Source organism: Haplochromis burtoni, unplaced genomic scaffold (assembly GCF_018398535.1).
Source record: "Haplochromis burtoni strain Fernald_Lab_line unplaced genomic scaffold, NCSU_Asbu1 Contig_439, whole genome shotgun sequence".
Lineage (NCBI taxonomy): Eukaryota > Metazoa > Chordata > Actinopteri > Cichliformes > Cichlidae > Haplochromis > Haplochromis burtoni.
In genome coordinates this window covers 378117-404898 of record NW_024582800.1, presented here as the reverse complement: position 1 = coordinate 404898, position 26782 = coordinate 378117, and the positions used below count along the sequence as shown (strand labels likewise).

The 26782-nt window shown below is 40.3% G+C and overlaps 1 protein-coding gene and 1 long non-coding RNA gene across 2 annotated transcripts in view; one reads left to right on the top strand and one right to left on the bottom strand.

Annotated features, from left to right (window-relative positions):
- LOC102303961 (RNA-binding motif, single-stranded-interacting protein 3) overlaps positions 1–19337 on the bottom strand; it is a gene marked incomplete at its 3' end in the record, with an annotated part of 110115 nt that extends 90778 nt beyond the window's left edge. The window contains 1 exon segment of the mRNA XM_005949385.3: positions 18881–19337. Within this exon segment, the coding sequence (XP_005949447.2) occupies positions 18881–18955 (75 nt within the window).
- Positions 19338–19702: 365 nt separating this feature from the next.
- On the top strand, positions 19703–26163 carry LOC121812119. The gene is made up of 3 exons (XR_006052878.1): positions 19703–19955; positions 21123–21166; positions 21733–26163. It is a non-coding gene; the product is annotated as an uncharacterized LOC121812119 (long non-coding RNA).
- Positions 26164–26782: the final 619 nt, after the last annotated feature.

The window sequence follows — 26782 nt, the reverse complement described above, 5'->3', positions numbered from 1 at the left end:
CGGGGAGCCTCTTAGCAGCTGTGCTCCAGCTAAATTGGCTACAGTGTAGCGGCGGCAGCAGCGAGTTCCCTCCAGGTATAACACAGTCAGCCAAAACAGCAATATCAGGGCTGCCAAGCCCGTCTCATAAATCTGGGCGTGACACTTCTCACTGTCTCACGCTCACTGTCACGCTCTCAAAAGAAATCTTACGGCAAATCAAAGCGACAAGACGTTAGTCCCTTGGTATGGCTGTTAGCTAGATAAACACTCAGTTCACTTCAGCTGTAATCTGCATTTAGCTTAAGCAGAAGATGTTCTGTACTATGTTGGAGCCTTTTTGCATGATTTGGATTAAAGTCATTCATTTGATGATTTAAGGCTCGTCTTAGTGTAGATCAAAATGACAACCTGTGAATCGAATTAGCCTTTTCAGACCGGAGGCTTCACTACAGTTTAAATAACTAAGTGACAATATAAACATTTATTATTATTATTATGTCATATCCAAATCAAAGGTTGTTTAAAGCTGTTTTGTTTTAATTCTGAGAAGGTATAACTGAGGGGAATTAAGTTGCTAATGCTGTTATTTATGGCACTTAAACTTCCTCCAAACAAAGAAGAAAACAATGAAATGTCATGTAAAACATTTAACATCATCCCTTCCAACACTGCCTTTGTCTAGGCAGTTGGTCTGAAGGGCGATGGGAAAAATCCTTATATCCAACCGTCTCACATCAGCTCTGCAGGCATGATAAGAACTTTGGCCGTGAGCTCATCCAAAGGCAAAACCCTGCTGCCTGTATCATGTCAAATTGCATACGCCAAGATTCTTCCTAAAATTTAGACATTCTGTCTCAATTCAGCAAAAAAGCACAGGAAGCTGGAGACTTTTGTCCTGTCCTGCTCTCTAATTGTTCTTCTTTTACTGTTTGCAGTTGGCACTTTTCTTTACTGTCCATATAAAGAAGCCCAAAACTCTCACAGAGCAAAGATTTAAATGTGGTTGACTTTACAGATGTGGTCTATGACATGATGTCACGTAACACAACTTGCTTCAAGTAAAAGTCAAAGCTCACCATGGACTACTCACTTGATTTTCCTCTAAGTTGAGCTGTATCTCACATGCTTCTTCAGGTGACAGTGATAGCTGGCACCATGTTTTCAAATACAATAAAAGTGGCAGCAGAGAACAGGCCCTCCTTCCTTGGTTATGATTACATGTTCTGCTCCCTTCATGTCCCCCAGCAAAACATGGAAATTCTCAACCATTTCATCTCATCCCTAACGTTCCAGGAAACAACGTAGAATACAATATTTTTACACTGTCTAATATTAAAGGCTTTTCTCAAAGGCAAGTGGCTCCAATAGCACATGGTACGTATCCAGCATGCACCACTCCATAAGTATAAAGATTTCACTGGCTGTCACTTGCACTGCCGCTCAGCAAAACGTTAATCTGTCACAGCAGCTGATGCCACATTAAATCTATGAATCAGATGTTACTAGCAGTGAATTTGTGAAATTGAGATGATGCATGACAGCATGCAGTTACTGTGGTTTTACAATAACCCCCGGTGCGTCACCTCACAGTCTGTGTTACCGTGAATTGCATTTCTACCTTGAGAATTAGATTTCCAAAGTGAGATAAAAGCTAGCCCAAGAGTTGCTGGAGTCCAAAATCACCCAGACAGCAAGGTTATCAGCCAGACCCCGGCACCATGAGAATACATAGTGTCTCCCAAATCCTATTGTACCATGAAATGTCACAGCACATTAACTACAAGAGGGATTACCCTTCCTTGAAAGTAAAAGAGCGAGGGAGCCACTGAAAGGAGATAGAGAAACAGAAGGTGCCTGGGAATGCGTATGTGAACACACGCTGTTGCATTAAGTATGGGGTTACTAAATAAAAAAAGAAAAAAAGAAAAGAAAAATATATATATATATATCCTATAAATGATTTTGTACTATAAACCTTGCAGTTTTCCCCTTATAAACACTTTTCCGTCCATCCACCAGTCCATCTATAGTTTTCTCTCTTTGCTCTACTTCTGTGCCACTGGACATGATAATCTCTAGATCATGATTTGGCTTTGCTTATGAATTATGTACACACACTCACAGACACATGCGCTTGCACACGAAGCTTATCTATGGCTGGGAAGTTGTGTTAGGTTGGCAGACTGAGCCCAACAGCTTGTGGCAATACTTTGGAAGAAAGCAAAAGTCGGTCTCCACTGCTTTGTCTCTGTTTTGCCACTCCTCTTTTGTCAGCCCCATTTTCCTTCTGTCTGAGTGTGTCACTCAATCTGGAATTCAGCTAGACTTTATGTCTCTGGTTGACTGTTGTAAAGTCCAGATTGTATGTTTTGAACTCTCTAAGACTGTCTTTCAGCTTTTCGCCTGACATGTCTCATATACCGCTCTAGTACACTGGCAATACAGAGGGATGCACAATGAGATTCCTATACCAGAGTGACAGTAGATCTTTAAACCAAACAACTCTCTTCATGTAAGATTATCTTATATGCTCTACATATTTTACACCCCCCCCCCCCCTCCCTTTCTTTCCCTGAATGGGTTATTTTTGCCTTTGCACTCCTTACTCTAATCCGATTATTTGCTTCACTTTTCCTCAGCTGTTTTGCTTTAACTTTGTTTTTGACCCAGAATTCTCTGTGGACGTTTAAACTACCACATGCTTCCAGGCTAACTAACAACTCTCCTTTTTCACTTTAGCGTCTTAGTGTCTTTTAGTGTCTTTAAAAGAAAAGGAGGGAAAAAAGGAACCGGTAAAGAGATTTCAGTTGTTTTCAATAAACAGGATGACGAAGATCTGATTTTCACAACATGTTGGAGGAAGTAATTCACTGTAAGATTTCCAAGAAAGACTTCTTTGAGTTTAAACTCCAAAATTCCTCAGACAGATTGATTACAAATGAAGAAAATTCAAGGCTCTTGTTGTCCTCGCTAGGACTCGCTGACTACAAAGTGTGTAATAGTCTGAGGGGTGAGAACACTTATTACGGTAGGGTGGGACCTTCACGCAGAAAGCAACTGCTCAGCCAGAATGCTGTTGGAACAATATTTTGTTTCATTTAAAATGAGGCGCATTCTGTTTGAGGAAAGAAAAAAAATCTAAGCATAATAACATCATTCTATCTTTAAACTGAATCAAAATGTCAGGACACCTGTTCACTAGCTAAATCCCAAAAGAGAGTGCCAAGCAGAAGGACAACTTCAGCACTCAGGTTATTCTACCAAAAGAAATGTCCAGGAATGATAATGTGCTATTGGACAAGTCAAAGACCTTATTCCAACTTATGTGTTGTGGAAGACCCTAAAATTCATAGCAGGACACCTACCAACTGTATCACTGCAGTATGCTCCTAAGGTCTTAACTTAACCCACCCATCCTTATAAGCAGGTCTGTTCGTTCCTTAGTATGCAGTCAGTCACTGTGCCGTGTAAAAAGAAATATCCATGACTGGAATACAGTGACTTTTTGAAAATAATCTTTTGGATGAACTTACTGCAGTGCAAGAGGATTGGTAGCAGTTTCACCTCTGTATGCTTCGTATTTAATCCACTTTGCCTAAGTGCATGAATTCATCAGTGTGATTTTTTAGTATTTTTTAATAATAGGAAGCACTCTAAACTATCTTTAAAAAGAAAAACATTCTGCTTGTTAAATCTTTCAGACTGAAAACAATATCAGCAGCTTACAACTGTATTATCTTCTTATTCTGTACCAAGAAGAGACTAATCTGGAATTATTGTATGCCTTGCATGCAGGTGGGTCCCCCACTGTACTGCCTGAGTGTCCCACACATCATTGATTTCTTCTTGAGAGAGACAGAGAGGACTCTGAGACCTCCGCTGAGAGGATAATTCTAGGGTTGGTATTGGTAAGAGTGCTACAGTTAGTATTATCTGCAGTGCACTGAAAGCTCCTCCTGATATACGCAGAGTCTCCACTGCATCTAATCTAGGGGCTGACACTTTCTCTGTGTGTCTCTGTGTGTAACTGAGGAGTGTGAGATTTTACATTAAACTACTTGCTATCAGTCTCATTTAATCCTGTGTGCACGCATAGGCCTTTGATTTTAATCATAATGGTAGTTGGGGGTCTGATGGCTATAATTTTACAAAATTGTTGCAAGGACTAAATAAGTAATATTTATGTGCTATTAATGTTGCTGTGGGGGAAAAAAACTTGAATAAAAACTATAAAAACGGTTCCTAAACTAAAATAGTAATTGTTTCTATATGCAGTGTCCTGTATAAAGACGTAGTTTTGCCTCAGATTTACAATCCACATTCATTGTTTGTGTACAAACAATGAATGTGTGACTCAAGTGCAGACTGTAATCTTTAATTCAAGAGGTTTCACAAAATTTTTGTTGGACTGTTTAGGAATTAAAGTCATTTTTATACGCAGTTCTCCTTTCAAAGGCTCAAAATGAAAATAAAATAAATGTAAAGATTTTAATACTTGGATGAAACTCCTTTGCAGCCGATGTCTGCCTGAAGCCTGCAATCCATGGACACCAATAAATGCTGCTTTTGCTCTCAAGCTTCACTTTACTGCAGCCACTTTCAGTTTCTGCTTGTTTGTTGTCTTTTTGCATTCAGTTTTGTTTTTAAAACATCCTTTACTGAATTGAGATCAGGCGAATGACTAGGCCATAGAAGAATCTCTCATTTCTTTGCCTTGCTTCACAGTGTAAATGACCCACTGTCCAGTCAGTTTTGTGGCATTAGGCTAAATCTGAGGAGAGAGTATAGCCTTAAAGATTTATCCTGCTATTTCTATTAGCAATCACATCTTTAATAAACACTAGTGACTGGCAGGCATTATACCCATACCCATGTTACTTCCACGATGTTTAGCAGATAATGTGGCATTGCTTTGAATCGTAAGCAGTTTCAAGTTAATCTTTGTTTCATCTTTCCACAGACTTTCTGTACTTTGCAGGCGTTTTAGATGTTTTGTGGCCAAATCTAGTGTTCTTGAGTATATTCAGTGTTTTGTAACTTTTTGTACATACTTTCCGTTTCCATTCAGAAAGCCGTCTCGACTTTGACGGTGATACACCTGCCTCCTCCCATTTCTCTGTGATAGGTTTGTTTGGGTTTAGAGATTCTCTCACTTTTACTGCCATCTCTATGGGTCTCATATTTAACATAACAGTGAGAGCTATAAAAATACAAACTCACTACTTTGACTCAACTTCAGATATTGTGTCTGCTTCATTTCACATGAAACAGCAAGGGAGCGGGCCTCACCTTGCTGTAGAACTGTTTGTCAGTCAATTGTCCAATTAAATTTGAACCTCTGGAAATGTGGGACTGAAGAAAAATGGCTGTAATTCTTAATTAAGCAGTTTGTACGAAAAAAAACCCCACTGAAGTAACACTAAAAGTCTGCACTCTGATCATATATTGATTTACATGTTGCTGTGGTAATGTGCAAAAGCAAAAGTACAAAATGGCAAAACTACAGAAATTGTTTGTCCCAATCATTATGATGGGCACTATACCAGGACAATGAATCTTCTCTTGATGTCAATAAGTCAATAATGTTACAGCACTTATTAATTAAAATGAATACACACCATAAAGTTCAATATTAGCATGGATTTGGAAATTTGGTAAAGTTCTGTGAAATTCAGCATCGGGAGACTGAGTCAGTCCTAAGTCACAGGTCAGTTCAAAGTCAGCATGAGTCCAACAACAATGTCAAGCTCTGATAAGAGAATTCTCCTAATGATGTTCAGCAGTATGTACTGCATGCCAAACATCCTAAATGCACAAAGTACATTTTAATGAATGTCAAAATGGGCTCCATAGAATTAGACGCATGTTCATACTAACCCTGTAAAAGCACCCATCAACCATGCACTTTCTACTTAGCCAGACAAATTGATTGTGCACATATAAAGATGAAAATGTACAGTACATGAAGATACTGCCTCTCAGGCTCTTAATTATTTATGCAGGAAGTTAAATCAATGAAAAATGCAGATTGCTCTTGTACCACATGTAGCAGACAAATGTCTCTGTCTCCTCCAATGGTTCAGCACAAATGACAGCATGCTTGTGTGGAATTCACAAATTTTCCCCCCCTTTTTCTTGCCTCTGACAGTTCACTGTTTACTTACTGTGAACAGAAGCAATAACTACATTTGTATAAACCCTTATTTAACAGCATCTTCAATTTACGCTCAGGTTGCTGCTGCCAAATGTGACAAACCATAGACAGGTACTCATTCAAGTGTTTTGTTAGCATGTATTTGTTAATGTCTCAATAGCTGAAACTGCACTGCACAAATAACACCTATAAGCAACCCTTACATCTTGCCTGAACAGCTGCAGAATGTAACAGAAATGTTAAAAAGAAAGTCAGTAAAAGGCAGAAGACTTCAAAAAAAAAAAAAAAAAAAAAAAAAGAAGCGTTTTGAAGCGGCTAGGTTGTCTGTTCAAGTTAAAATAACCTCACCTCAAGCATTTGAAACCACTTTAAAAGTTATTTTTAACCCTCAGACATCACTCTCAGAGAGACAGTTCTGCAAGCCTTACCCAAAGAACTATTATGGTTGGATACTCTTTAAGGGCGGCCTGGATAGGGGTGCTTGAATATGTAGTATTTTGGCCTCAGTACTGGCAGGAACTGAAAGGTTGTAAGTACTTTTAAAGAAATAAACAGCTGCATTAGCTGTAATCTACCTCCCATCTTCACCGAGATAAAGAATCTGGTACACACTGTGGCTGACACTGTAAAACCTCCATACCTCATCTTCACAATGCCACTTCTCTGTGGTAACAAACAATGTACAGCAAAGAATATTGCTAGATGCCAGAACAATGATTAGTGTTCTCAGTGCTGTTCTAGCGGCTCTGGTGGCTCGGCTAATCTGCTGCTTTATTGTACAGCAGCACCGATATCAGCACCAGAGCAAGTGCGTCCAACAGTCGCACGCACAAACCCGATTCCAACATTGTCACACAAGAACGGGTCTCTCAGGCGCGCATGCACGCGCTCAGAGTGCGCTGAAAGGCCAGGCAGTACAACACGCCTCAGTAGTGTGTGCCAGCCTAATCTAGTCAGGCCTTTTATCCCATCTCCTCCCTCCACTTCCACTTAAATCAACACTTCACTGAGAGCTACAAAGCTAGTTTGCATCCTCGACACATCCACTACGCATGTGCACGTGCACACAGGCGCACACTTGACTTCTCCTCCTTCATCGTTAGTCTGTTTATCTTTCATTTTGGCACACTCGCCTCATCTCTCTGTGTCTCAGGCACAAGCAGGAAAACACATCACACAAAGGCACACTCCTGTGCATGCGCATGCTCACACACTCTTCAAGTCACACACCAAAACATACTTACAGCAGACTCTAGCACAACTTTGAAAAAGGCTGGTAGTCTCCGAGGAGATGCTGCAGTGTGAATGAATAAAAGCTGAATGTAGCCTAACAATCTGTGCTCAGCCGAGTGAGCTGGCCATTGCCCAGGCAGTAAGTTGGTACCCCTGTAAACAAAAGGATGACTATATGCTGACTGCTATTATAACGTTTCCAAAAGCCTACTGGATTGGGGGCTTTAGCCATGTTCTTCATATCAATGCCTGCTATTTGTAAATGTCAAATTCATTTTTCATAAACCTCAACCCAGCTTTCCAGCAGGCAACACAACTTGGCGATTTGCTCTTTTTATCTTTAGAAAATGACTGGCATATAGGCAACACAGAATTTCTAACACACACAAATTCTGTGAAATACAAACTTCCAAGTGTCATTAGTAGGCATTCACTTGGACTAACTCTGCAATCAGCATCAGCCTATATTTGGACTGCATTCACATGTATACCACTCCTCCCCCCACACAGACAGCTCTGATAAAAGCACAAGAGGTCCAAAAAGTAATTTGACTGGGGTCCAACTAAAGAAGTGTTTTCACAGGATAATCCCTGACTGGGAGTGTGGCTATAGGGGTTCAGTACATGGTTTTATGTGTGAAAGTGTACCAGAACTGTAGATAGAGGGTGTCTCTATTTGTACTTGTGCAATTGTGTGTGTGTACATGGGGGGGGGGGGTATTTGGGGCAAGCTGAGGAGGGAGAATTTTATTCAGGATTTCATTAACAGGGAATAGGAGATGTTTGTTCTAGCCAGCCACCTCTGGCTCAGGGACAAGAGTGTGTCTGTAACCCAGCTAAACTGTCTGCAAGGGCAAACACTGTGGCAGTTTTATGGAGTTAAACTCGGTTTCTTTAAAAATTCCTCTCAAACAAAGAAAGAAAATGTACAGAGGTTGAGCACCAGACTTTCTTCCCACTTGGAGATGATCCATTTTTCTTCTGGATACAAAAAAAACAACGTTTTTGCAAGCACTCTAAAAGTGACCAGGACTGAAATGGTATCAGTGGGAAGCAGCCATTATGAAGAGACTGACTACACATTGAAAGCGCACTTTAATGCAGTGAAAAGTGAAGCTTTCATTCCATACGCACATTACTTTCCAGCATACACAAACGGAAGTTTCAAACAGAAATACACACTCAAAATCCCATCAGTCTGCAGTTATTTGGCCCAGAAAAGACTTGTGAGAAATCTCTAAATACTGAGGTCTTATGTTGTGGGGTATAACCTTAATGTGTGTTTTAAAGTTTACCATAGGTGTTAGCAAAGAAAATTTGTGGGATATACTGAGCTCTAGGATTTTCCACCCCCCAACCTGTGCACATCTTAAGCTGGATTTCTAGTTAATGCACAGTTTTTGCAGGGGTCTCACTCCTGGCACCTATTTAGTTGGTTTTGACTCACCACAACTCTGGAGGGATTTATCGTACATGATTGGACAGCAACCTCTACGCAACACTGGAAAGCTTTGAGCTTTTTGAAATATGAGACAGATATGAGACAAGCAGGTAAAGTGGGTGGGGAGAAGATTTTCAGTACAAATTGATATTAAGGTCATAGTTCTACAACTTACGGTTTTAATTATTAGCTATTCATGCCAAGAAGTCAAAAGGTTCTTCCATGATATTGTATGCAGATTTTTCGCATTCTTCCTCATTGTTAAAAAAAAAAAAAAAAAAAAAACAAGAGAACGGAAAGCGGAAATACCACTGCTACCGATCTTTATTTAGCAAACATGCAATGACTCTAACTATGTATTGTATGCGAATTGTTATCAGGTGAGGGATTTTCCTCTGAACAGCCAGCCTATCCTGAAACCCGCCTATGGAAGATAGAAAGCAGATGAGGGGGGGGGGGGGGGACAAAAAAGGGAGATGTAAAGAAGGAAGTGCTAAAGAACACCACATGGGGAAAATCCCTTAGGCCCATCTTTCAATTATCTATCTGGTCCCTAGTGTAGAGATCACACATCCACCAATGCACAAACCTACCTCGCTGCATTTCCATCGGGGAGCACACACAGTAAATGGAAAACATGATTAAGAAAACCAAACCCCGATATTGATTATAAGATTATATGCACACCATACATGCAAATAATGTCTGTTTGTTATAGAGTTATATTCTTAACTACAGTCCTGACCAAAAATGCACTTTTTCATACAAAGTATTTTAATGAAATCTGAAATATCAACAAAAACAGCACAATGATCACAACTGAATGTTTTTCTTCATAGATTCAATGTGTATTTCGTAGTATATTTTTGTGGTTCTACTGGCAAACAAGAAGTGGCAACTAAAAACTATTTTCTTAGCCGAAAATACAAATAATTACAGGAAAAGTTTTACATGTGCAGCGATATATAGAGAGAGCTCAAGATGAGCAACGCAGACTGGAGTTCTGCACAAATCTGAAAGTTTATCATAAAAAAAACAAACATTGTTGGTCATTACATTTATTATATTTATGATTCCAACAATTTTGGCCAGTTTTCCAAAAATGCTTTTATCTCACACACAGTTGTTAAGTTGAATGCTTCTGCCAACTTACATAAAATCCTAGATATCTAATCAGTTGTACTGAGAATCACAGGACGCTTCTAGATCAGAAGCCAGACTGATTAAACAATATCACAAGGGAGTGCTCTTGTACTGAATGTACAGCTGTGATTTGATCATAGGCAGGAGGATGTTGGTTGAATGCCAAAGAGAACCACAACTGTGCTGTAAGTTTCATAATATTTTGTGAAATACAAAAAAATTATAATAATTTGAATGATTTTCTTGCTTTGACATGAAAACAGGAAGAATAACCAATTTCAGATAGCTAGAAAAATCTTTTAATGTGTTATTTGTCAGATGTTCCTGCATGCAACTTTTAAGGATACTGAATATGTTGCAGTGTTTTAAGCTTTTCCCATTCATTTTATGCCAAGGCATACAAATGATCTTGAATTAGCAAAGTAGCAGCACCCTAATATCTTAGTTGTGGCTAAAGTACTAGGTACCATGCCCTCCCTCCGACAGCACCTCTGAAGCATTAGATCCCCATATAAATTTTGTTGAGGTTGCAGATCTTCCTCTTCTTTTCCAGATGAAGCAATGAAGCCACAACACTGTACTTTACTTGGTCTTCAAAATAAAAGTTAATATTTCTACTTCTGAGACTAAGCCAAGTTAGTTTGCAGTTCAAAGTCGTGCTGTTATTGCTCTCCTCCGATTTGTGCAGGTTGGCTGAAGGTTTACACCAAAGTGTCCAGGATTCTTTCATAACTCACTTTTTTTCCCATTAACAGTTTTTAAGGTCTTAAACTTTTCACCTCAGAAATGATGGTGATCATATTTCCACCAAATGTACTTTAGGGGCACTGATGTAATGCCTCTTGACCAGTCAACTAAATGCTCTACAAGAATTTTTAAAACACAACACATGGTATTATTTTAGCTCTGACTGAAACACTTGGCATTTGACTGACCACTGCAAAAACTGAAATTCCTTCTATGAAAAACAAAATTATGTTAACCAAAGTATTTAAAAGTTTTCCTTTTTACACATCATATTTCTTAGCCTTCCATCTGTTCACAAACCGTTAAGGATTATTAACATTCTGTATTTACAGTAGGTTTCTAGGCCACAAGCCATAAAATGCAAATCTGGAGCTGTCCCACTGTAATTTGTGAAGACCTGAACAGTATCTTCCATCTCTACAAACTAGATCAGGCTCATGGCCAGGGGCCATAGTCTGTACACTGAAACACACACAAAATAGCTAACAGCTAGAGGTTGTGCTCTGTGTCTCTCCCTTTTCACCACACCAATAAAGTCTTTGTCAGGCACTTAGCGGTGTTCTAAAAGGAAGCAAAGTGACGGCCAGAGCTGTTCGTCTCAAAGAGTTGTGATATCAGTGCGAGTCTTGGACATTTCTTAAGCCCTCAGTGTTTTAGTTTCTGCTTCCTGCAAGTAAATTTAACTCTGAACATATTTTTCCCCCTCAAAAAAAAAGAAAAAAAAAAATCTGTGGACTGGAATTATGTTTGATGCCAGACAATATTATTATTCTATCAGGAAGTGTTGGGGACTGTTGGAGCCTTCAGTAATTTCCGTTGTGTAACCGTTAGAGGTAGAGGGCTCTGACAGGAGCTTTTAAGAGGCAGAGAATCCATTAGACAAGGGTCGCTACAAAGTGGCCAACTATTAAAAATGCAGCAGCACCATTATTCCCTGACTGAGCCTACAACTCCTGTCTCCTTCACAGCGTCGCTCTTTATTTCCCTTTGGATCGTTATCTCTTCTTTTTCTTCTTTTGAATTCTTTTTGCTACAGCCATCTGTTCTCTTTTTGATATGTCTCCTTCACATCCCTTTTTTGCCTCTATCCTGCCTTCTCCTTCCCTCCTGCACATATTTTTCTATTACAAAACTGGCAGGGGTGAGCTTCTCTCACCCCTCTGTGCATGAGCTGACCCACTGAAGCTTTTTCATTCCTATTTAACATAGTAAGGCAATGGTCAGCAACCACTACTGTACTGGGACAAGAATAGAACAGCCCACGGAGAATAATAAATGGACATATATGGGTGGTTAGGAGAGTCCCTTTTAAGCAGTAAAAACTACCCAGGCCCAGCAAACTGAACAGATGGTAGGAGAGAGGAAAGGGGAGAGAGAGAGCCCAGAACACAGTGGGATAGGGGCTGGAAAAGCGAGAGAGAGAAAAAAAAAAAAAGGAGGGAGAGTAGAAGGCGGCAACATAAGGCCATTCTCTCTTCTCTTCATTGGCATGCGATGCTATGGAGATCAGAGTTGAAATCTAAACAGAATAGCTGGGTCTTTAAACAACATGCACATAATAATACTGCCGGTTGTAAAACTACAACTGATGCAGGCAGGCAGATGTGTGAGAAGAAACAGGGCATGAGCAGAATGCATGCAAGGCTATAAAGCTTATACCCTCTGTTTACTTTGCACACTAAACACACACTTTTCAGCGTCTCTGTGTGTGTGAGATGTGTGCTGCATAATTTATGGCGGCTGTTTCTGCTAAGACGAAGTACTTTATATTTGACAAGAGGAGGAACAGAAGCTCGGGAGGAGACGAGGAAAGAAGGGGGAAGGTTATGTGAAATGGATGATGGGTGAATGAGTTAATCAAATTTTTAATGTTCTCTTTGTGTTTACACAATGCAGGGTGTTTTAATGACAGCGAGCTAAGCCGAAAAGAGGTCAGGCATGTTTTGTGTGCTCCGTTTCCCTCCTTCCTTTATGAGGTTTACTCATCACAACAAAGCCAACTACTGACCACATTTATCTAACGCATAATGGGGAGTAATTGAATGTGAAAAGCTCATTTTTGAAGGGACAAAATATTCTATTTAGATGTCCAGGCATGTCCGCATGTGTCATTACTTTGATATCAACTAAATGCTGTTTCTCATTATCCTAATTAAAGCTCCTTGTGTGCCGCTGAGCATATTAGCACACTGATCTGCAGCAAACTAATGATTAACTGGTTGATAATATGACTTTTTTTTTTCCTGTTAGCCTCTCTTATCTCCCTCTTAGTGATTATCATCAAAGATTCACATCCTCAGTCAATCATCACCACAAGCTGCAAAGATTAAAATAAAAAAAAATAAAAAAGAATAGCTGCTGTAGTTAGAGAGGCATGATGGATAAAGATCAAAGTTCACTAGCAAATTCATGCATACGGAGACAAAAATCATTTGCGTAGTCAAACAGCTATACACGAAAAAGATGAGCGAAATGAAAACATTGGGGAGCTGAGAAAGACTCGAAAGTTTCTGCATTTTAACTGAAGACAAGCAAGAGTGCTGGCTTATATTTAGAAGTGTGCAGGTAAAAAGTTAGGTCCATAAATTGTTGGAATGCACAATTATTTTGGGGTTTTGCTTCTGCACACCACCAAAGACTCACAATTAACTGAACAATGAATGACAATCAGTTTCGTGGGCAGAAGAAGCCTGCCATTTAACAATTATCATAGATAGCTGGCTAATGCATTCGATCTTAAGGACTGGAGACTAAAAGAGAAAAAAAAAAACTAAAATCTAAATTTACTTGCAACACGAGAAGCGAATGATGGGAAGACTGATATGGACAAGGACAGAAACAATGATATGCTTTGGATGATGAACTGTCAAAGACGGTGGAGACACTGTTATGGGGCATTGACATGTATAGCTGCCAGTTGAACCAGGCCACTAACTGTATACTGGTAACTGATGATAGCAAACAGGGCTGCACTCTCGTGTTCAGCCAAATATTGCAAAAATAATAGAACACTGTAAATATAAATGGACTGGTTGTTATAGCGCTTTCCTACTCTACTGCATACAAGCCTCAGTCACCCATTCATGCAAGCACTTTTTTCTATGCCTAAGTGTTTTCTTTCCAATAATTAGACTCTGATGAAGGCATCAGGATGAACTTGTTCAGTCTTGCCTAAGGATACCAGACATTAAACCACCAACCTCCCGAATAATAGACAACCTTCTCTACCTCCTGAGCCAGATCGAGCAGTACAAATAATGACCCAAAGCATTCTGCAAAAGCAACCCAAGAGTTTCTCAAGGTAAAGGAAATGGGATATTGTTCAATGGCCAAGTCAGTCGCCTGATCTCAACCCAACAGGGCATGCTTTTCTAGTATTAAATCCAAAACTGAAGGGAAAAAGACAAGCAGCAACTGCAGGTGGATGCATTAAAAGGCCTTGCAGCATATTAAGGGAGGAAACAGACAATTTGGTGATGTCTGTGGGTTCTAGACTTCAGGCAGTCATTGTCTGGAAAGGATTTTCATCCAAGTATTAGAAAGAATCTTACTTTTAAAATTATATTAGTTTGTTGAGTTTCTTTTGAGCCTCTAAAATTGGGGCCTGTGTGTAAAAATGGGTGTAATTCCTCAAAGGTTGATGTAAACTATTTGAATTAAAGCTGAAAGCCTGCACTTCATCTTGATTGATTTAAGAAATCCTTGCCTTTCTCCATCAGGTTATGGAGCTAATTTAATATTGTTACACTGTAACAGATTAAAGGTATGTAACACGAAGTTAAGAAAATCTACCTTGTCAAAACTAAAAGTCGTGTGTCATGAATGCCATGTTTCCTCTTCTCAAACAGGAGAGATGTCAGTTTGTTGTTTTTGCTAAATTTGCAGTGACACCACCAGAACCTCAGGAAAACACTCAGGAAATTACAGCAATAATAACAAGCTAAAATACTTTGCACATTTTGTTAGGGATTTTTGAAGTCTTCATTTCTTTAAAAAAAAAAAAAATCCTTTCATTAAATAATTGTAACTATTAAGCAATACAACAAGCATAGAAAATAAAGAAAATGAAACCAGCTCACAAGCGCAATCAGAAAAATCCGAAACATTGCTCATATTCAAGAATGGCAGATTTGAGCTTTAGTCCCTCCAGCAACAACACACACACACACACACACACACACACACGTTAAATTTTAACAAATCACATAGAATCTAACAGTGCAGCTGCACTTGTGCATTAACCCTCACCCTGATCCCCTCACACCCTCTTACAGCCATGATTAAGGGCCACTGGGCTCACATAAGAGGCCATGCTATCACTCCCCACACCCTGCTAATGTACACCAACTGTACCTATAGCCCATTATGGAAGCAGAGCAAGAGTAAATTTCCGTTTAACAGCCGCGCATTTACACGCACTCCGTCATCTGCCCCGTTGTTAGTTTAAGCCAGCCATTTCATAACTGCCTCTATGTGAAGGTGGTGCATGTGTGTTAATGACAGTGAGGAAGTGTGCAGGTTTAAAGACTAGTACTGCAGGGCAGCGAAGGCAAACTTCATGTGTACACACACACACGCAAGTGATTTTCAGAAAGGGAGAAGCTCCTCTTGCCGGAATCAAGATTAATAAGAGGCCCATCAGATCAGTTAGCAAAAGTAGGAGGAGGAAAAAAAAAAAAAAAAGAGGGGAAGAAATGGAAAAGATATCTGTAAATTAGGAGAAAGTAACGAAGAGAGCACACAATACATACTACCAGTTTAGTCTCTCTGCACACAAAGGAAAGAAGCCAGAAAAATACCTGCACGGCTACATTTCCACCCAACAATCCTCTACCCCTGCCCGATATAAGTCAGAGTAGAAGAGCCGATCCAACACAAGGCTGTTGTCAAGGTCCATATAGACGTATAACTAAGCCTGAACTTCTATGGAGAGTTAGACGTGCGGGCGCACGCACACTCTAAGGGGACTGTTCTTCTGGGACATGGGGGGCTTTAATGGCAGCAAGCTGCACTGAAAAGGGGTCAGGCACGGGGGGGACTCATTGTTCAGAGGCCACACACGCGCGCGCGCACACACACACACACAGAGTCACTTTACCTCACACAGGATAACACGCCCACACTTATCCACACAAAAGTGAGCAAATAAATTCAGTTCACGCTCATACATGAATTGACAAAGTTGCAGGCTCATGTACAGTCACGGATACTGGTTTTATTTGTCTATGAATGCATACGTGAACACACACCCTTTCAGCTGTGCTTGCAGTGTGAGTGTACTCTGGGGTAGGAAGGATCCAATTTGATATGACCTTGAGAGCAGAGAGAGGTCTGGTGGAAGAGAGGGATGGAGTGTGAGGAATGAAGTGATGGTTTCAGTCAGATGCCTGTTGCAAATACTTGTGAGAAATGAGATGACCTTGAACTGACTGAGATAAATAATAGAACAAGCCACAGCAGTGTGACACAGTGACATCTGTACACGTAAAACGGGCATGCATCAAGTGTTGAAGTTAATCTAACCTACGTGTTCATGCAGCATAGTACGGTGGAATAAAGCAACAAATCACAGTCAGTTTTATTTTGATGGCTCCAGATTTACAGATATGCTAGATATCGGCACAGAATTTAAAAAGTAATCTTTTAAGCTCAACGTGAATTTTCTTCAATCATAACAGCAAGCGTAAATGCACAGTATTTAAACACAAAATGAACACTGTCAAAAACTCATTCTGACAAAAAAAAAAAAAAAGGTTTGTTAAGACGATAAATTCAATAATTTGTTCCCCCCATTTGAATTCATCCGGTTTAAGAAAAAAAAACAAAACAAGAGTGCCAAGAGACAATTACCATCTATAGCCTTTAAGTTTCTTTCATTGAAAGGAAAATTAAAAACAACATGTTTCATATTCTCTACTAGCAGACGTGAATTTTCTGGTGCAAATTAGCAAACAGAAAGGCGCGCTTATCATTGAAGACGTTTATTACAAGCAAATCACAGATGTGCATTAACAAACAGTTCTCAGCTTCTGTTTGTTCGTCTTGAGCACGCTCTTAAAAACATCAGACAGATCCCAGATGTGAATGTGTGCAGCACTGAGATCAGCAGATAAGTGGGTAATGTCGACACGCTGCAAATACAATCTGCATGTGTCATCTGTAAACGCATCCCTCAATTAAATAGGAAAAAAATCTTAGACTTCATATGGTGAAGCCAAATAGCTGCTAAACTGGAAGTATTGAAGCCTTGGACTACAATACCTTTTAGTCATTGTGAGATGACCCTTTTCTTAGAGTTCATGTGCCCAACATGTGAACATGAACAAAATCTACCCATCCCTGCATTAGTATACTGATCAACCAGATACTTCAAAGTTGATACTTTGGCTAGTTAAGACATGTTTTGGTTGATCAGTATAAGTTATACAGAGCCTCAAAAAGTTGAATTGTTTAGTGGACTCCACCAGCTTTGATCTGTATAGTAATTGTCCACAACTTGTTGCAGTGAGGCATGCAATATAAAAGTTAACGAGCAGTGAAAAAAGTCTTCCATGTGGAACCATTTCAATTTACAAAATGAAAGCAGACCAACACGCACTTGTGATCTTTGAGACGCAAGAGAAACACTAGAAAATTTTTAAAGTCTCTATTCTTTGTGGTCAATATTTTGTGCTCAAATGGACACTTGCACTTTTGCTTTTTATTTTGTTAGTAAGAGAGTCATTTGGGTATTTTAAGGTAAATCCTCTATAACCTGCATCAAGACTTCTCTAGATGCTTACTGAGAATGAGCGCAGGAAAGCGGTAATTGGGAGGGTAATTCGACCAACAGCGTCTGGAACTCCACATAAACGTGTTGCTGTTGGCCTGCAATCGCACCGTGCAGTTTTTGCTTGGCTCACAGTTCAACATATTTTTAACAGCCGAGCAATAATTTTCTTACCTGTTCTTCCCACACTCTGTCCACCAGTAACATGATCTCTCTATTCTCATAGCATTCTACTCCCACACTTTTTCATTGCCTCTCTCACCATCGATATTGCCCACTGACATGTACATATTTACTAAATATTGCAGCAAACCTGCCAACTCCTCATATTTACTATCATCGCAAAAAAAGAAAAAAAAAAAAAAAAGACAGGCTGCGCGCGCCTCGCGCGCGCACACACACACACACACACACACACACACACACACACACACGAATCAGAGCAGACAGAGGGAATGGCGGGTGATATGATGCAGGAGCTATCGATCAGGCCCTTCGTAACCCATTTTCTGCCTTCTCGGTGGTAGAAGAACCAGTACATGTCAGTGCGTGCATGTGTGAAATGAATTTATCAAGATGCTCTGTGTATGCATTCTATGCAAGCGCGAGAATACTGGGATCAAACTGACAAAGCGGAGGGAAAAAATAAATAAACTGAGCTTGTTTTTCTGCATTCTAGGTAATCCGAGAAGTAAATCAGGTTCCATCAATCATTTCTACAACATATCATAATGGGTGAGTTGCATGGACTAGGGACTGCCAGAGAAGGGAGGGGTACAGGGTGGAGTTCTCAGGGTGGTGGGGGTTGGGGGACAAAGTAGGAGGGAATATAAGGATTGAGGGAAGGATGGGCCTCCTGCCCTGAACTTGAACTTGGAGCTGGTGGGGTCAGAGAAGGGAGGAGAGGGTCAAGCACTCAGCGCAGCTGGAAAAGGAAAAAAAATCCAGTTGAGTGACATCAATATCTCCCAGCTTAAAGGCAGATGGGGGAACAAGGGACAGAGTGCTATTTAGCACGCTCTGTTCCAAGACAATCCCAGCATATATACACTGATGCTCGTTTTACCGTCATTCAGTGTTTGCTGGTTTTGTAAAACACAGGCAAGAATGAACACCTGACATATGCCACAATCACTCTTTGGATCCTGATGCAGCAGACTTAGGCGTGAAACAAAGGTGTGTGTGTGTGTGTGTGGGGGGGGGGGGGGGGGGGGTGGGGGGGATGCAACAACTTCGACACTCTGGACTGATTCACACTGGTTAGGAAAGATTTAAAGAGATACAAGATATGGAAGGCGAAACTTTAAAAGGGGAGTTGAAGAGTGCAATTTTGCAACAGTTTTAAGACGAAGCGCTGATCTACATTTGCAACACAGAAACGCAATAAGTCAAACCTTGCTGACCATCTTACCTTGGTCTGGAGATAGTGGGGGTAGTAGTAGGTGTAGTGGGGGTACATTGGCTGCTGTTCCAAACGTTTTCCCATGTAGCTGGAATCCAGTTGAAGGTCCTGGAGGCTGATCACTTCCGAGGGGATGGCCTGAATTCTTTAAATGACTGCTTCCAAGAGTGGGGGATGAAGAGAGAACGCTCTCCTCTCACTGGTGAAGGTGATACACGCGCAGAAGGAGGAATGGATAGAAGAACAGATAGTGCTTGAGATTTTAGTCCGTCTACTTGTCTGAGAGCTCAAAGGGAATCTCACAGAACCATTCCTTGCGTGGGTCTGGAAAGAGATTCCGGAGTGGCAGCAGAAAGAGGTTTGAGGAGAAGGAGGTGTGGAGTGAGGAAAGGAAGATATGAAAGGATAGCAGAAATACGGGAAACAATAGAGGGAATTGAAAAGCCTGACTGAGGGGGGAAGCAGAGGGAAGAAGAAGAGGATGATAAGGAGGAGGAGGGATGAACGGCTGGGTTTCGGTTGCCGGTTCCCTGCACACTCCGCTCTAAAAATTAGACTCACTCTTTTTCTGTGCTGCCCTGAACATGCCCCTTAATTTGCTTTCCAGTGTCTTTCTCTTGTCTCTCTCCAGCTCTCTCTCTCTCTTCCTGTGTATCCGTTTCCCTGTCTCGTTCTTCCTCCCCCTCTTGTGTACCAGACGAGACCCTGATCCCTCTGGGAGCTCTGCTGTATCCTGGAGAACACACGCTGTCCTCTTCTCTATCCTTAAAAGACAGTGAAATCAGCGATGAACTCACACATGGATGTGGAGCTGGGGAGAAAAGAGGAGGAGGAGGAAGAGGAGGAGGAGGCGGAGGAGGAGAGAGGGTGGTCTAGAGCTGAAGCTGTGACTGCCTTTTTTTTCCCTCACTCCCTCCCTCTTTTGTTAAGCTCCGGGGATAGATAGGTAGATACTGCTGAAGCCCGGCGTGGAGGATGAGCAAAAAGAAAAAGCCGTGGTGAAAACTCCTCTAGCTGAGGAAGAAGCAGATGGCGTTATCCAGACGTGCACTCACACAGAGGAAAATCCCTTCTGATCCACAAGGTGCCCCCTCCAACTCTCTTCTCTTCCCCTCTCTTTCTTCTCAAGCTCACTCCCTGACGGCTTGCTTCCCACTGCGCCTGGCAGCCGTCACTGTGTGTGTGTGGTGGAAGTGGTGGCGGCAACAGCGGTGGTGGAGGTGGTGGTGTGTGCGGTATGTGTGTGACTGTGCATGTAACTGAGAGGGGAGTGTGTTTGTGTGGCTGTTGGCGTCTGCTCCACTGTGCTCCACTGTGCGTGCTGAGGCATAGAGGGGCTCGGCTCAGCGCAGCTATGCTCCTCCCTCGCTCTCGCTCTCTCTCTTCCTCTCGCTGTCTGGCTCTCTCGCCCTCTGTGTTTATGATGGAACTATAGAACAGTGGGAGTGGCTGGTCCTGCCCTCTTCCAAGCCCTTGTGAGTGTGTTTGTGCTAAATAGAATATGAGAAAAAGAAAGACCGATAAGGGCTGCTCAGCTTGAAAGGTGGAGGTGGGTGGCGGTGTGAGCTGGGGTGAAGAGTGCAACGAGGATACATAAAGAATATTTGGAAAACAGAGGACCCCCTGCTGGCACCCTACAGGTGCAGCAACAATTGAGCAGCAAAATGGTCATTTTTCACTACATGTACGTGATTAATTAATGCCATCCTGGTTTAAACAGACTGTTGAGATTATCTAATATAACCAGCAGAGATAAATTAATACATAAAAGCTTATAAGCTTAAAACAGTCCCTTCCAAACTGCACAGGATGCCTTGCTGCACACAGCAATGCTACTTTCACACATGTCAGCAAAAGGGCCCGACATGGAGGGTGTATGTAGTTCAGTGGCTGTATGGCACAGTGACCCACTGACACAGTGCTGCCTGTTATGTGATGTAACCAGGTTTAAGTAGTGCTCTTACATAAGCAAAGTGAGCCATGCATGAAAAGGCTGCTCTGCCCTCTGACTACAGCTCTCTGTGAGAAAGAAAGATACAAGGGTTGGCAGACAATGCACTGCAGTGGAAAGAGGGGGCACAAGAACAGAAAGCATACATGAAAACTCTTAGATAAGAGCTTCATTTCTTGTGGGCAATTAAACTACTTTACAGCCTGTGATGCAAAAACACATTAATATTGTGGGCTCCTCTAAGAGCCATTTGTCACTATGCCTACATGTACATCAATTTTTTCATACCACTCTCCACAGGTTTGAGTGAGTCGTGCAAGTTAGAAGCAAGTCGGGCTAATCTGGTGAGTAGAGAAGTCATTGCTCTGGTCAGTTAACTCAAATAACATTCGGCCGGTCTACCTTAATTTACACTCGCTGTAGTCATAAAAAAGTCACATATTCAGCAAAATCCAAACTGTAACAACTATACTGAGTGTTGCTCTGAAATTCTAATATAACTTTATTCTTTGAACATCTTTTGAAGATGAAACCGTTTTCCTACATAACAGCTTCTGACCATATAAGGTTTTCATAATAGCAGCAATACTGGTCAGGAAAAAACCAGTTAAGCAAAACTGGATAACCAAAATTATATTTTTCACCTTAAAAATATACTGTAGCATCTCCCTCTCTGGTTTAAAGGGAAACTTCACGCACTTTACTAAAACTGACTGTTGAACTATTCCCATTGTCACAGAGTATTTTTTGGCAGTAGTGGTAAAGACAGCAACGCTTGTCTCTACTACTACTACTAACATAATGTTTGAGAAACATGGCTCTCGACCAAAGACTATGAAAGTGAAATGGTCCTTGAAATTACTAAATATTATTGACCAAACCAATCCCTGTTTCGTTGTTTTCCCCATAGTTCACAAAAGTGGAAAACCCAAGAGGAGAAAATGATGTTTATGCTCCCGCTTTTCTTCACCTTAAGGATACCCGTGGCCTTAGATACTCAATATTTACAAGTTGAATGGGTGGTAGAGCCTTCAGATTCCAGGCCTCTCTTCTGTGGAACCAGCTTCAGTTTGGATTTGGGAGACAGACACCATCTCTACTTTTAAGTATCTTGAGGTAACTGGTTGATATGTGGTGCTGTAAGTCACCCTGAAACAAACTGTTGTGTTGGGCTTGTTTAACGTCAAAATTGTGAAGACACGTGCATTCATGCGGTCTTCCCCTGCAACAGACTGGTGATAGAGTGGCTAAAGGCTGGTGCACCATGCTTCTTGCCTAAATAAGGACATGCTACAAAAAGAAATGGACAAACAAGGACTGTTTTTTCTACGCCTAACATTCAGACACACTCATTGTTCGTATGCATCAGGAGTAATTGGAGTTCAGCATCTTGCTCTAGGATACTTCGACATACAAAGTAAAGATGCCAAGAATCTACCCACCGCCCTTAGCAGCAGACCTGCAACATGTATGTACAGACATCTTCAGAGGATGAACATAAACACTGCTCCATATATAAGAGATGGGTAAAAAATTATATACCACTGATAACGATGACCTTTACAGCCTTTTGTGGACCAAGCACACGCAGGTCAGAGTTTATGCACTTCTGTACGGGAGAACTTTTTATAGTTCTGACTTTTGGATGAACTATTCTCTTGTGTCCCATGTCCAAAATGCAGGAATTAGAGACCACTGTAGTGTTAGGACTCAGTTTTTATTGTCCTCTTTTAGCTCTTACTACAGAGAAGGTACAAAATATGAGTTCTTACTGACATAGGCGTAGTGTAATTGGTACAGATTTAATTGTAGGGTGACTGGTTGAACACACTGATGCAGCTCCAGCAGCCACTGCCAATATATTACCCATGTTAACAAAAGCTCTTAACACAGTCCTTAAAAATGGAAGAAAAACACAACAAATTTAATGTCCAAGGTTTGTGGAGTGTGTATACAATAAATGAAATGAAGGGCAACTTTGACCCAGTATGAAATATTCTAAATCTTCACTACCAATTCCACGTAACTCCCCTATAGTCATCCACCACACAGGGAAGCAACATAGAAAGAAAACAGAGGGTGAAACTGGATAACGAGGAAATAAAAGAAGAGGTTATGCTGCATCACCAACTGCTGGCCAGCTATAACATCCAATTTCTCTCAGCAACGCAAAAACAAACATTAAAAAGGTTTGTTGTTTCCAGGGAATTTCCCCAGTGGGTATTTACCACCAGGTAGTCCTCAGAACCGCTTGGTCAAATAAAGCTCTTATTAGGATCTAACTGGGTTTTCAAGAGTTAATTGAGAAAAATCTTACCGGTCTTACCTTAGCACTGATGTGTGAATGCAGGTCTGAGTCAAAGTCTGCAACACAGTTCTAACCTTTCATCGTGCCCGTAGGCAAGCCTGAATTCAGCACTGTAAATCCCTTTCATCTGCCTTGTTAACCATTTGACAAATTGAGCTTGTTTACTCTGCTTCTGAAACAAATGTGTCATCAGGAGTGCATACATTTATTTCAATACAATAAGAGTGTTAGGTAATCAAAATAACTTGATCTTTACAATTGTGTTTTTGTGCAAATGTAGGTGATGTTTAAGAATTGTTTTTGCATGGTTTAGTCTTCAAATTTGCTTATATACTGTCAACCACTTAGTTTTAGACTATTTCTTCTAAAGAACCTGTGATTATTCATTACAGTAAATTATTACTAACCATAAAATCAAATTCTTTTCAACCCAAAGTAATCCAGGAAGGTAGTAAGTCATCAGATAAATGGCTGCTCATCTTACAGTGTGTATGATGTACTTGAAATGGGAGACAAGTGACTCAGATTGAAGTCATTAGCCGACAAGCAATTAAGCACAAGTACAAACCATCAAGATTTCTCTTTTGCATGAAGAAAACAGGTTCCTGCTTTGACACACACTCTTCAATTAAAAAGAAAAAAAGTTAAGTTAAAATATGATGCCACATATTTTTATAACCATACAAGCTGCTCTATGAGGCTTAGAAACAATATTCCTCTGAGCTGAAGGCTAACATTGACATCCCTCTACTGTTATAGCATGCTAGCACCTGTTAATGTTAGGCTCAAAAGGTCATTTTTACTATAGTTGCTTTAAACTTTAACAGTGCTGGACTTTGCTACATTACATTTGTAACATTAACCATGGCAACCATTCTGGCAAGCAGGACATCAAATTATCCAAGCTAAAGCAGCATCACCAACTCTCTCACTCGTTTTTTCCTCACACTCAAAGGAAGAGGCCTCAAAGTCTTTTTTAATGTGCGAATGGCAACTTTCATATTTTAATAACACCACTTGTCCATAAACAACAAGGCATCTGAGACAGTTTAAACACTTAAACTTTCCGAAGGATAATAAAGAAGCTCTAGATGATTCATGCAATCCAGGTTTAACAAAATGTTAATGAGGCTTGAAGGGTAGTTTATTGCTGTGTGCGTAGGAGTCTCTAGACATGATCCATTTAAACATCCCCAAATCGAGAGACTTTCATAGATTTCTGCTCTAAAATCAACTGTCAGGAGCAAACAGTTACTCCTGAACACTTTTCTATACCAGACAGGAGAGTCTGTAGTATGTAAAAAAAAAAGAAAGAAAGAAAAGCATTTGCATTAATGATCATCATAATGTGCCTGATCTGTTTTAGTGCAATCATAAAAAAAGAAAATTGCAACAGATATTCAACAATTTCACAAGTTTAGGAAACTAAACTGGCTCAACAGTTTTATTAAAAGGAAAGCTGATTTGAGCAGATAATTTTGGGTAGTTTTCACAGAATTCTATTCCATCATGTCCAATCTTGAATCCTTTCAAATGATCAAATCACTATTTTTATTATGTTGGGGAAATAAAACAAGCGATTTGTGAGAAACTGCCAGCAGCAGAAATTATATAAGTATACCTTTAAAGAGCATCCATTCCCTGTCAGACTCTCACACACAGTGTTTGATCGAGTAAGGTTGCACATTCATTCAACACCATGTGCAGAATGCCAAAAAACAATGCATACAAGGAGCCAAGGGATGTGTATGTGTGTAATATCAGTAGCATACCAACCGAACGTTTCATGAATTCTTAAGATTCTGCTGACACTGAAGTTTACGAAAGAGAGGGAATTGATTCCTCCACAACTGCATAGCTCTATTATGAGCAGCACAATCTTTACATCTCACTCCATACGCTGCCAGAATAAAGCTTCCTAATTACCTTATCCAGTGACAGGACAGCCTTAATTACTATAGTAAGTTCACGCCAGTTAATTGTCTTAATTTTAATATCAAACAGACTTATAAGCACAATCTAATTCTCAGCCAGTTTCTACAGACTGAATGTGTCCCTGCTGCATCTGCATTTCTTAACAAAAAGGACATTGTTCTAAGGATTTTTCCAAGTCCAATGTTTAACAAATAACAGACATCAAAGCAGTTTGTAAATGGAGCAGGAAAGGCCATGCTGTGTCTCAGGGATGCGTTTCTCTCATCACTGACCACCAGATGTATAACAAACACTGAGCCACAAAAGAGAGAGAGGAAAAAAAAGAAGAAAAAACAAGAGTCAAATCCTTACATGTTAGTTCAGATACAGCTGGAAAAATACAAGAGGTCATATGATGATGATAGTCCTCTACAGAAGCTGCACTGGTAGGATTCAGGAAAAACACTTGCCAGGATATCACCACACACACGCACACACACAGTGGTATTCGCACACAGCAGATTTACAGTGGTAAATGGACTATTACATCCAATTGCCACACACAGCATGAGGAAATTTGTCTCATTGTGAGTCTCCTGAGATACAAACATGGGGACTACACAGAATGCAGAATAAACGGTTTCCTCAATCCAGGAACTCAAAAGGGAAGAAATTAGACCTAAAGAAATGATATCATTGGCATTGTGTGTTTACATCTTCGCCACATTCTCTCAACTGTTTTTTGCACATTGTCAGTACTGCTGAAGATTTTAAAGAAAGTGAATATTTTGAATTGGCAACTGTAACTGTAACTTCTGTCGGTGCTGTGCTTTTGGAAAACGAATTTCCCAGAGGAACCCACCCGAGGGATTAATAAAGTTCTCTTATCTTATCTCATCTGTAACACAGGTAAGGCTGGTGGTTTAATAACCTGCTCTTCCTCCCCCCTGATACCTCAGATTGCTCCTGCTGTGTGATGATGTAGGACACAAAGACCGATTCAAGCCTCTAATGTAGCAGCTAGGAAAGACCAAAAGTTACACATCTCACCTGCAATTCAAAACTTCCCTGCTGAGTTATTGCATTGATTTAATTTGCCACTCATCTATTTCAACTGGGTCTCCTTTATGTACCAATTAATTTGTTTATTTTTTTTTTAAATACAATTGTAAATAATGTGAATATACAAATAAAATGTCTTGAAATTTAGTGAATCTTTACACCTTCCCACATTCTCAAAGACTTCTTTAATAGCAGAGGTAAGTAAAGCCACACGCTGCCTCAAAGTATTGATAAGAAGTAAGATTAAGTGCTAAACTCAGTCAATGGGCTACCAGAGTATATTGTAAGTATTACTGTAAGTTGGAATGACAGTTTAGCAGTCAATACCAATACCAGTATAATTACACAATTTTTCATACCCAATTTGATACATAATTATTATTCTATGTACCTAAACATAAAATCCTCGATTTAAAAAAAAAAAAAAAAAAAAAATCAATAGTTATTTTAATTTTTTTTTTTTTTTTTTTTTTTTTTTTAAAATGAATGGCATGGTTATAGCACACCATTTAAATGCTAAGATTCTGCTCACAGGACAAGTTATTTACATCAAATTATCTTAAACATTTATATGACATGAACCATTACAAATATTATAGCCTATGTGATGTAGCTGACTTTACAACTGCAATGCCAGCTTTCCCAACCTAAATGGAAATGCATACTTCGCAGTAAC